A 12,301-nucleotide genomic window follows, 5' to 3' on the forward strand; every position below is an offset into this window, starting at 1 on the left:
CAGCGGGTAAGGGCAAAGATAGGGGATCACCCGTCTCTAACCCCGCCACTAGATCCATCTGCGATCCCCAGGACGCGAGCCTTCGCTGCGCCTCGGCAACAGCGGGACCCGAGCCCAGAGGACCGCGACCGCGAGCCAAAGCACTCTCCTCGAAGAGTGCCCGGCGTGATCTTAATGTGCGCATTGGGAGTCTCTCACAATGCTCACAGCCAGCCTCCTCGAGAGCTGACTGGGCATGATGGAGCCCCAAACACATAACACACAAGTCGTGTGTATCCCCACCCGTGATGTAACATGGGCAGGGAGTGACACAACGCTTGAATTGACCGCTCACCATAATATCTTTCTTTTTAGACAACACACACAATAAATGGACATACAATATTCACATAGAGCGCTTTGTGAAGGCACAGAAGCTAATGACTGTTTGGTCCGGGTATGCTTTATAGCTTCCTGGTCGATGACGTCATCCGCCTATGACGTATCTCCCCGCTATTGGACTGATTTCACGAGTGCTTCATGACGCATCACGCAGAGGCGTTCCCCTAGCGTTTCGACGCAGCTCGAGTTCCCTCGATAAAGGGAACTTGGCAACCCTGTCTGCACGCACGCTGGAATCAGGCTGGAATACACGATCTTTGCTGGTGTTGTAAAAAAATAAAATAATTTAATGATACACAGAGTACTTACGCAACATGATCATAATTTCTGAGAGAAATAGTGAAGGTGAATGCATATACAAACAAGCTCTCCGTTTAGGATTTGAACAAATATAATCCAAGCCCCTTTGATCACATGCATGATTACGTTGCTGTTGATCATCTGTCCGTCATCGTCTAAAGCCCGCCCTGATGATTTCATTGGTCCGAACAGTTTCTGTTCGGGGATAATTACTCCTCTATGGTAGCCTAGAAATCTAGGCACACCCTAGCGGCAGCAAATTTAATCTGCCCGCGAGTGTCGTCTAGCAACTCTCAATACCCGTCTGAGCTGTATTCCCCTAACTCTTGCCGGCCCAATCACATCGTGTATAGAGTCGGTGGGCGGGGCCCTAATGACGACGGCCGAGTTGCGTTTGTGTGCTTCTAGTAAACACAGAAATTGGCAAATGGCAGTCTTTCAAATCAGCTTTGACCGCGACTCTGGAAGACTTGGAGTTAAGCTTTTCTCTGAGAAAAGAACAAAGAACGGCACTGAAGTAATTCTTAAAAAGGGAAGATGTGGTCTGAGTTTTGCTGACCGGATACGGCGAATGTTTAATCTATCAACAAGCTCTGTTTCACCTTCGTTGCTCTGGTTGGTGGTAGCGTTTTCCTATCGCGTGCAGAGGGAGTTTGAAAGACAACCGTTTATCCCGCCCTTCGGATTAAGCCCTGTCTATGGTGAGTTTCCAGACCAAACATCTTGATGTGGGTCTGGTTTGTCAGGCTACCTCTATGGAGCAAGGCCAGACCAAACTGCCCGACTTAAAAAAATTGTTTCGCTACATATACTGTCAATAAGATATTTTTTATATAATAATTTTTTTTGTCCTTTTTTGTCTTTTGAAAGTCTAGGCAATCAAAAATTTCTTCTGAAGAGATCACTTTATATGATAAAGCTTTTGAGCTTTTTCTCATATATAAACATTGATCAATTACTATTAAAATTCTCACAAATATTTGCTTAACTCAATGTATTTTTTACAAAGGGGTAATTCTGTTGTAATTGATTACACACAGCAAGAAAGCTTGCTTTCAAATGGTAAATTAAATTTAAAAAGACAAATAAACAGTAATAAAATAAGAACAAATAAACATATTACAAACAATAGCACAAATAAATGCAATAGAATAAAAGATAAAGATGAAATAGACTGCTTTATTTTTTTCAGGTAGGTCTAACATTCAGGTAAGAAACTGAATTAAAAAAAACACAACACAAGCTAATTAAAATAACTTTGGATAACGTTTTTTGTGAAAAAAAAATAGCTTCATATGAAACCATTAAAGTTACACAAGTTGATCAGTCAAGAGCAGTGTGATCGTTTGTCTTTTTGTAGTTTGACTTTGAATAACTGCTGTCCCTTTAAGAACTGCTGCAATCATGGATCCTGAACAGTGAACACTGTTACTCATTTTCCATTTCTTCCTGAACTGTTTACGACTGTGTTTACATTAACACTGTGATTTTTTTTGAGTGTATTTGACCAATAATAAACTGGAAAAAGAAGCAAATGTTTGCACTTGTATGCCAGAGGCAGCTTTATTACGGTATGTGTGTGTGTGCGCTTCAGAGGTGAGTGCGAAATCTGCGGGGATTTGTAGAATTATGTGCAATCATGCGCGGAATTCAGACGATCACACACTAACACTAAGCAGAACGCGCGTTCACCGTGTTTAGGTTAACCGAGCTGAATGAGAATATGCGGGTTCGTGTCAACTCGCTGTCGGTCAGAGAGGAGAGGAGAGGAGAGGAGAGGAGAGGAGAGGAGAGGAGAGGAGAGGAGAGGAGAGGAGAGGAGAGGAGAGCGCAGCTGGGATCGATACTTTAGAAACTGAGCAGGCTATCGTATATCTTTTCAGATTTTTCAGTATCAATATCTTTGACAACACTAGTTGCACTGTGCCGACCCAGGCTTTTTAAAAGTGAAATAAATCCACACTTAAGAGCGTCGCTTACCGTGCTCCATGGCTTAAAGAACAAGCGGGCGCACAAGCACCGGAAATCAGGTGGCCATGTATGGCGTTATTTCCCTGTCAAATGTCGAGAGCGCATTATTGTAGCGCGAAATTACATTAATATAGTGCGCGAGCGCGAATCTCTCTGCTCGCGCGCGGAATATAATGCGCGATCACAAATCTATCTCTGCTCGCGCGCGGAATATAATGCGCGAGGGCAAATCTCTCTCTGCTCGCACGCGGAATGTAATGTGCGAGCGCGAATCTCCCGGCTCGTGCGCGAGAACTCTGCGTGCGCTCTCAGATACGCTGCTCTTGTTAGAATTTTTTTGTCTGGGCTCACTCAAAGAAAATGCCTGCACTTAAAAAGTGTCCAGTGCAATCGCGAATCTCTCCTCTTCCCTTAAACTAAGCCTGTATGTGCACAGACTGTGTTCCGTGCGCTCGCAAGAAGAGAAATACTCTTCTTTACGGTTTCGTTCTCTTTGCTCTTGGCATAAACGGCAACAACCAATCAGAAATAGGCTTCAACAACTGACCAATGAAAACGCGACATCGTACATTAACTCTTATATTGAACCCCACATGGAATCAGAATCACATGAGTTCAGTGACTTTAATAAAGATGAGTGAGATGGATCCGCCGAATCGACTAATTTTACTATTTTATGTAAAATAGGCCTTGGTCAAATATATCTTAGAAATGTCTGGGAAGAGGGCGATTGGATTATTTTACATATTAACCTAGACTACTCTAGCCTATATGCATAGCCACTTTGTTCACACTACAGGTGCCATGCCCATCTGAAGGTGGGATTTTTGAGCCAAATGGATTTAAATGCAGATTCCAAAAGGCAAAAATAATTAAAATCTGAACTAAAGGCCCCCTAATAGATATAATATAAGAATTATAATGTAATAATATATAAGGGGGCAAAATGCCCCAGTAAAAGGATGTTATAACTAACTGCATCAAACACAAATGCAACAGAATAAAACTAATTAAAAATATTGACTACTAAATTAATGAAATCCATTTTGCTGGGAAAATGTTACTGCAATTTGTGAGTTAAGTTACCTTTCACCGCAAAAGTTGGCATACATTTCTAAATAATCCACTGGCAGTGGTAGAACTAGACTTTTATTCATGGGGTGGCCAAGGCTGCTTTAGGGGGTCCAGAGACCATTAATATCATGTGTTATACTTATTTGTTTTCATTGTTTTGACCAATGTAACCTTAAATATGTAACAATAAATAAGCACCCACAACAGTAGATATCAGTGAAATTTCACAATTCTCAGCCTAATAATATAAATGTAAAACATTATTGAATACAAGTGAACAGTTGAAGTTGCAGGACACAGTGATTCAGGTACAGAAATTAAATAATCAAACATAATAACATTGCATAATCGTTTTAAGTGCAGACATATTCTCTGAGTGAGCCCAGACAAAAAATTCTAACAAGAGCAGCGTATCTGAGAGTGCACGCAGAGATCTCGCGCACGAGCCGGGAGATTCGCGCTCGCACATTACATTCCGCGTGCGAGCAGAGAGAGATTTGCGCTCGCGCATTATATTCCGTGCGCGAGCAGAGAGAGATTTGCGCTCGCGCATTATATTCCGCGCACGAGCAGAGAGAGATTTGCGCTCGCGCATTATATTCCGCGCGCGAGCAGAGAGATTCACGCTCGCGCACTATATTAATGTACTTTCTCGCTACAATAATGCGCACTCGACATTTGAAAGGGAAATAACGCCATAGCCATGGAAACCAAAACTTGCGCGTTTGGAACCAATGTTCGGAATCGAAAACAACATTTCTAAACGATTCCAATAGCATTGTTATTTTTTAAACGGTTCTAAGTTAGAACCGGTTCTTAGTGCCCAAACCTACTGATGGCGTGCGCTTGCGTTATTCTTATAGCCTGGATGCCAGCCAAAATTAGCCCCGCCCACAACATTTTTAGTTTCGGTCTGGCCTTGCTCCATAGAGGAGTAATTATCTCCGAACAGAAACTGTTCCAGCCTGACTTCAGATCGCGTGCCAGGGGTTGCCAAGTTTTTACAACAAAACCCGCCAACTACTAGCCCTAAACAATAGCTTCCCGGGGGGTTCTCGGGGGAAAAAATGGCGTTTGGGGGGTAAAATGTGTGTTATTTTGGCAAGGTTGCCTGCTAAAATTCGCACTCATGGGTCTATATATCACATTATAGTCGCTTAAACCCACGGACATAGAAAACAACCTGCGGAAAAAACGCAGACTTGGCAACAGTGCAGTTGAACTCTGTTGACATTTGACAATGCGTCGCTTCGTTGCTCTAATTGGTTGTAGGTCTATCCAATTGAGGTCTTTCCTGGTTCGGTTGAAACACGCCCCATAATCACAGCCCAATGGAGCAGTTTCAGACTCATATTCTGACTAGAATTGAGTATGACCACGTCAGGCTATTGTTCTTAGAGAAGTGCCCATACAAGGTCACCCATTTTGTCGTAATATATGCCCAGACCTGAAAAAAAAAAAAAAAAAAAAAAACTTGTAGAAACTTCAGAATCTTGAATTAGCTAGTTAATGCTAGTCAACTTTCCACTACTAAACATTTGATTAAATTATAGTTTTAAGATAAATGTAAAATTAGTTGAATCACATTTTTTAAAGTTCAGAGCAGTTAAAATGTATGATAACAAAATAAAAATCTGCAAGTTCTGCTTATTAAACTTTATTTCTTGACTTAAAAAAATGGAGGCAACTGATTGCCTCAATTATTTTTAGTTTTGCCAACTTATTCGGGTTTACAGTAGCGTACTCTATCAACACTTCTTTTCATCCACAGAATGAAAAAGCCCAGAGTCTGACGACACAGGTCAAAATGATAACTGTAAGTTTATTTTTCATTTCTCAATTCAATTGGCAGAATGTTGTAACATGTTCAGAGGTTTTATCTGATTTTAAAGTATACAGTATGTGTCTTAAAATCACTCTCTATGTCAATGTTCCAGGCATGGCAAAATTGGAATTGGTGGTGGAATGAAACGCTTTTTTGTGGAATAAACACATTTTCTGCCCCCAAAAATAAGTTTTGGACTCCAGACATTGGTATAATGGAAAGGTATAAAATTACTTCTGTCAGAACCTTTTATTCTGGATGTCTTTGCTTTTAGTGATACATCAGTAAGGTTGTAAAATGATGGATAGCATGAGGGTAATGGTCTCAATCTAACTGGGGCCCAGTCAGTTTTGTTCTTAGTTTCCATGGAGGACGTTAGCCCAGATGAAATGAACACTGCTCAGTGTGCACACTACAGGCTGTTAAATGTAACACTGAATCAGTGTTGGAGTTTATGAGATAATTAAGTGATTAATTGTGATGACTGAGCATTACTAAAGATAGCTGAAGATCACAAGCAAAATCACAGAAGGACAGAGAAACAACAAGAACAGAAACAACATCTGACTTCAGCCACATCCTAAGAAAAAATGAACTTAAGATAAAAAATAGTCTATTTTTAAGTTTTAATGTAAAATGTTTTTGATTTTAATATAGGTCTACACTGTAAAAAATGATCGTGATTTTAACGGTCAAAGGTTGTAAAAATGCTACAGTTAAAAACTGTTATTTGGTTAACACAAAGTTTCCTTACTATATACGGTGAATAACTGCAATAGATCTAACCTTATGCCAGTGAAATTTACAGAAAAACAATGTAATATCCCAAAAGAAAATTATAGAAAACCCAAAAGCATATATTTTTTGTTTGAATCACAGTGACATTTTGTAAACTATTAAACAGAATATTTTGTTATATTTACAACATGTGATTATAATAAAATTGTATTTGATAAAACTACAAATATTGGTATTAAAAACCTGTATGTTTTTTGAGAAAATACTGTAAAAACTAGTTTGTTAATTTGACATGCAAATATTGTTGACAATTACAATTTTTTGTTAATCTTAAAAATGTAAGTCACTTTACACGTTTATGCATTTAAAAAATGTCTAAACATGTATTTGTATTGCATATAAATGTTCCATGCATTTGGATTATGTAATTTTAACAAACAAATTAATCAACTTACTAAGAATCACTATCTAAGAATCAGTAATAAAAATCTTATTTGTAAATCATTTATAAATGAAACAGGTAAGATTTATTTAATTATAAACTGAATGTGACTGATTAATCCCAGTTACACGTAAATTAAACAGTTAAGATTTATGTAATAGTACACAGAAAAATCGCAGACGTTAAATGAACACTTCCTAGTGTTCATGTGTGTGCTCACTAATGAGTTAAAGTACCATTGAAGCAGTGTTGAAGTTAATGAGATAATTAAGAGATGATTGAGCATTAATGATGAACACCTGATGATAATAAGCACAATCACTGAAGGAAAGAGAAACACGAGAACTACGACTGACTTCAGCCACAGCTGTAGATGAAATCAACTGAAGATAAAAGAAGACATTAAATCTCTGAAGATCTCATCAGAGGATTAAACAACTCCACAAACAGCATTACCAGCTTCACACATTACCAACCAGACTGATTTTATTTCTGTGGATGTTGATGTTTTAATTAAAATAATAGTTTTATTTGAAGTCACCATGATGGTGAGAAGTGTTTGCTTTAGTTGGGCTCTTGACCCTTGACTCTCCAACATTAGTTTTCTGGCTGCTTTAACTGTGTTTATAAAGCACTTTAGTTACAGCATGGAAAGCCAAGAAAACACATGGTCAGATGATTTGTCTCTTTGTGCTTGATTATGTAATCATCATCTAGTGATCACTGGTCTTGTTCAGAGTCTAAGACTCTGTTTATGTGTTATTAATTTTGTTTAATCATAATAGTGGCGAGTTGATTCTATAGCATGAGCACTGTTGTGGCAATCTAATATGCAGAATTTAAAAAAAATAGTGCACAAAAGGTTTTAATCTATGGCAATCATTAGACACAAACAGATATCAAGATTCAGTGTATGAATCTCAACAATGGTGACAATCAATGAAAAGCTTAATGCTGCAGTGCATGCTGGGTACCACCAATCAAAACTCTCCCATGGGTCCCAGCATGCATTGCGGCATGAATAAATTATGCATCTGAATTGTGTTTTTTTTTTTTTTTTTTGTCACCATTGTAGAGATGCAAACACTGATTCTTGATGTCTGTGTTTGTCTAAATAATGCCGTAGATTAAACCTTTTTTTTGGTCCTGCAAGTTGTTTGATTGCCACAACAATGCATGAGTTTATAATGTAAACCACATGGCTTTTTTAGACATTCTACACAATTAACACATTACCTCTATAACCAGAGCATTAGAATCTGAATGAGTTTAGTTATTCAGCCACTACATGATGATTATATAATCATCATTAAAGAGCCAAATCACCTGGCCATGGTTTTTGGCTTTCCATGCCATAACAAAAGTGCTTTACAAACACAGTTAAAGCAGCCAGAAAACTAATGTTGGAGAGTCAAGGGTCAAGAGCCCAACTAAAGCAAACACTTCTCACCATCATGGTGACTTCATATAAAACTATTTTTTTTAATTAAAACATAAATTACAACAATAAAATCAGTTTGGTTATTAATGCATGAAGCTGGTAATGTTGTTTGTGGAGTTATTTAATCCTCTGATGGGATCTTCAGAGATTTAATGTCTTCTTTTATCTTCAGTTGATTTCATCTAAAGCTGTGGCTGAAGTCAGCTGTAGTTCTCGTGTTTCTCTTTCCTTCAGTGATTGTGCTCATTATCATCAGGTGTTCATCATTAATGCTCAATCATCTCTTAATTATCTCATTTACGTCAACACTGCTTCAATGGTACTTTAACTCAGTAGTGAGCATACACATGAACACTAGGAAGTGTTAATTTAACATGGGTGTTTTTCTGTGTACTTTTACATAATTCCTAACTGTTTCATTTACGTATAACTGGCATATATCAATCATCTTTAGTTTATTAATTTGTCTATGTAAAAATAATCCAAATGCATTGAAAATGTATATGCAGTTTACATACATACATCTTATGCTTTACATTTTAATGTAATACTTACTGGTTTTCTATTTATTTTTAATAAAAATGAAAAAAAAACTGTGCCTCCTCTAACCACAGACTTAATTTTGAATTTCATAGTGCGCATAGTTTCATAATTCTCTGGTAACCACAGCTGCCAGCATTTTCCTGTAAAAATAACAGTTTTTTGTAGTTTTTTTTACAGTGTACACTTTTTACAGATCCCCATAAAATTAACGGTAAAAAACCGGCAGCTGTGGTTGCCAGAACTTTACCGTAAAAAATACGGCAGTAACGTTTAAGGTTTTACGGGACAGCAGCATATAATTTAAAGGTTTATAATGTAATAATTACGGTTAAAAAACATTTATTTTACAGTTCAAAACAGTATAATTTAAAGGTTTATACATTTTATTTTATTTTACAGTAAAATACCGTTAAATTTACAATTTTTCGAAGTGAAAAAGAACAGGTCATTGTGTAATTAACAGTGAAAAAACGTAAATTGACATTCCCAGAATTCCCCACGTGACACTTCGCATTTGATGCATTTTCATTGAATTAACTATGTTTCTTCTTAGTTTTTTCTAATCACTTATGTACATTAAGGTTTTATGTTACATCTAATGTTGTTAAATTAATGTTTATTGCATTTTTAAAACATCATGTGTGTTACCATGATGGTGTTTGGTGTTTAGTGTTTGTGTGTGCACCTTCTATATGTTAATATTGTCCCTCCAAAAGCTGCGTGTGATGAGCTTTGATTCATCATGTGATTCTCATCACCACTATAATTGGTGATTGTCAAGTTATATAAAAGGAAAATAACAGATATTAGCATTTCAATTCTTTCAATTGAAAGTTGGTAATTTAATATTTCGGTTCAATATTTTTTTTTTTACTATTATTGTTTTATAGTGTACTGTGTACACATAATTATTTCTATATAAACTTTCAAATTATAGGGTTTTTAACTGTAAAATAAACCAGTTTTAACCGTAATTACCGCATTATAAACCTTTAAATTATATGCTGTTGTCCCGTAAAACCTAAAACGTTACTGCCGTATTTTTTACGGAAAAGTTCTGGCAACCAGAGCTGCCGGTTTTTTACCGTAAATTTGATGGGTATTTTTTTACAGTGTATGTTTAAATGTTTTGCCACTTGCGTGAGCAACGTAATAAAGTACTGCAGGTGAAAAAGACATACGATTAAATATATAAAAAGTGTACTTAATTATGTTTTAGTACAGTTCAAATATAAAATAAACATACTACTTGAATTTCAAATGCATTTTTAATAAATTTAATAGTACGACTTTTACACCTGGGTAGGCTATACACAGCAAATACTCCAGTGTTAAAATAACTCTCCTCAGAGTTTATTTGGCTCCACACTCAAGAGTGTTAAAAGTAACTCTGAAGAAGTGTTAAAGGTAATGAGATAATTAAGAGATTAATTAAGTGATGATTGGCCATTAGTGAAGACACCTGATGATAACAAGCAGAATCACTGAAGGAAAGAATCACCAGTTTTAAGTCACCTTTATGGAGATCAGTATTTGCTTTAGTTGGGATTTAATTTTAATCCTCAAGGTACAATGCAACACGATCGGTAAGGAACTTTAAAATACCAGTAGCCTACACATTCAAGGGAAAATGCAAAACGTGTGTCCTGATGGCGTGAGCATGTTATTAAAGGTCCCATTCTTTGCGTTTCCATCTTTCAAACTTTAGTTAGTGTGTAATGTTGCTGTTAGAGCATAAATAATACCTGTAAAATTATAAAGCTCAAAGTTCAATGCCAAGCGAGATATTTTATTTAACAGAAGTTCCCTTTCAAAGCCTACAGCGAGCGGCCGGTTTGGACTACACCCATGCACTTCCTGCTTTAATGACGCAACTAAAACCTTTGTTGACGAACCCTCCGCCCACAAGAACACGCAAAATAGGGGGAGTTGTCCTTTTGCTCTCGCAGGTCGAGAATAGGAAGCGTTGTTTTTTCTAGAGTGTGTTTGTCGTCATGCCATTGAAACGCTGTTATTTTCATCCCGGAGTCAAATCACCTTTGTTTGGCCTTCCCACGGACGATGTACGTAGAGATCAATGGCTACAGTTCATGTTTAACTCGGTTCCGGAAAATTATAGTCACAATTTAAAACTATGTGCAGCACATTTTGCTGAGGACTGCTTTCTCAGTCTCAATCAGTGCCGGATTCGCAGAAAGATTATTCTTGAAAGATGACGCAGTTCCCTCTTTGTCTCTGGAGAAGGCGTTGTTTATGGACCACAACCGGTAAGTGTCTTTTATTATTTAAGTTGGTCCGTTTAACAGTTTATGTAACTCATTACACAAAGTACAATGCTGTTTAGCTTTGTTAACTAAAGTTAGATGGTAATTGAAACTAATCCGAAAAACGTATAAAAGTGTAGTAATTCATTCAGACACCATTGATTGTTGGTGTTTGTAATGATCAGTTTAAACTACTGAATAGACAGCTTACCATTCTGAAACATCCAGCAAAAGTCTTTCCTGAGCAGGTTGTAATCGATCCTCTTCGATATTCTCCGAGTCTGATTCCGGCTCAAATTGATAAGGCAATATTGACATTTTTGCAATAACATTGAGTGCGCGTATCTACCCGTTATGGTAAGAGGTGGGACCTTTCCGTGCAACGTGCGCTAAGCTGCTGTCACATCACAGCGCGGGAAGCGCTGGCATTATCAGAACTCGTTACGTGTTTCTGAAGGAGGGACTTCATAGAACAAGGAAATCATCAGGCCGTTTTTAGGACAGAGGAAACAGCGCAGTACATATAAGTAAATTGTGTGAAAAATACTGTTTTTTTACACGCGAAACATTCACTCATGTTGTATTGCACACTGTAAACATAATCAAAGCTTCGAAAACACGCGAAGAATGGGACCTTTAATCATTATTTATGCGCGGTTTGAGTATTTATCTATCCAGCAAAACTCTCCTGTGCATTCAATGATGTCCCCAAAATTGTACTGCGCATGCATATGTGACATGATCTAATTGTGAATGAAACCACCGCGCATGCGCGTCCAGTACACGTCGGGTCTGATCCAGTACATCAGCGTGTTACAGGCTGTATCGAGGACTTCTTGGTTATTTAGACACACAGAGACATCAATAATTAGCGTATGAATCTCAACAATGGTGGCCTTAATGGTGGCCTTTTTGCAGCACATTCTGGGTGCACCATTCAAAACTCACCAGTGGTTCCCAGCATGCATTGCAGCATGAATAACTTATAAGATTGATTTAGTAATTTCCTTTCATTTGTACCATTTTCTTTTCTTTTTTTTTTTTGCTGTTTTATGCAAGTACCCCAGAGTGCAGTCTGGACGATGGGGCGGGGCGACACATTGGGGCGGGGTGACACGTGTCGCTCCGCCCACATGCAATTTCATTGGTTTACAATACAACAAATCTTATTGGCGTAGACGCTTCAAGCCTGCGCATGCGCATTCCTTAATGTGGGTTTTTATGAATGAACCACACGAAATAGATTCACATATTGTTTTAAATGAAACAAAACGCAAAAACGAGCGCTTGGTGACGGTACCTCCAGCATAATTAAGGCTAAT

General features: G+C 37.7%; 1 protein-coding gene across 2 annotated transcripts in view; it reads left to right on the forward strand.

Annotated features, from left to right (window-relative positions):
• The window catches only part of LOC137046780 (5-hydroxytryptamine receptor 3C-like), a 45,988-nt gene that overhangs the window by 10,913 nt on the left and 22,774 nt on the right, over window positions 1–12,301 (forward strand). The window contains exons 3-4 of one of the 2 annotated variants that reach the window (XM_067424180.1): window positions 5,498–5,542; window positions 5,664–5,773. The exons of the other annotated variant lie outside the window; for it this stretch is intronic. Of the exons in view, the coding sequence (XP_067280281.1) occupies window positions 5,498–5,542; window positions 5,664–5,773 (155 nt within the window). The remainder of the gene's footprint in view (window positions 1–5,497; window positions 5,543–5,663; window positions 5,774–12,301) is intronic. 2 annotated transcript variants of the gene reach the window in all.

This window comes from Pseudorasbora parva, chromosome 2 (assembly GCF_024679245.1).
Source record: "Pseudorasbora parva isolate DD20220531a chromosome 2, ASM2467924v1, whole genome shotgun sequence".
Taxonomy (NCBI): domain Eukaryota; kingdom Metazoa; phylum Chordata; class Actinopteri; order Cypriniformes; family Gobionidae; genus Pseudorasbora; species Pseudorasbora parva.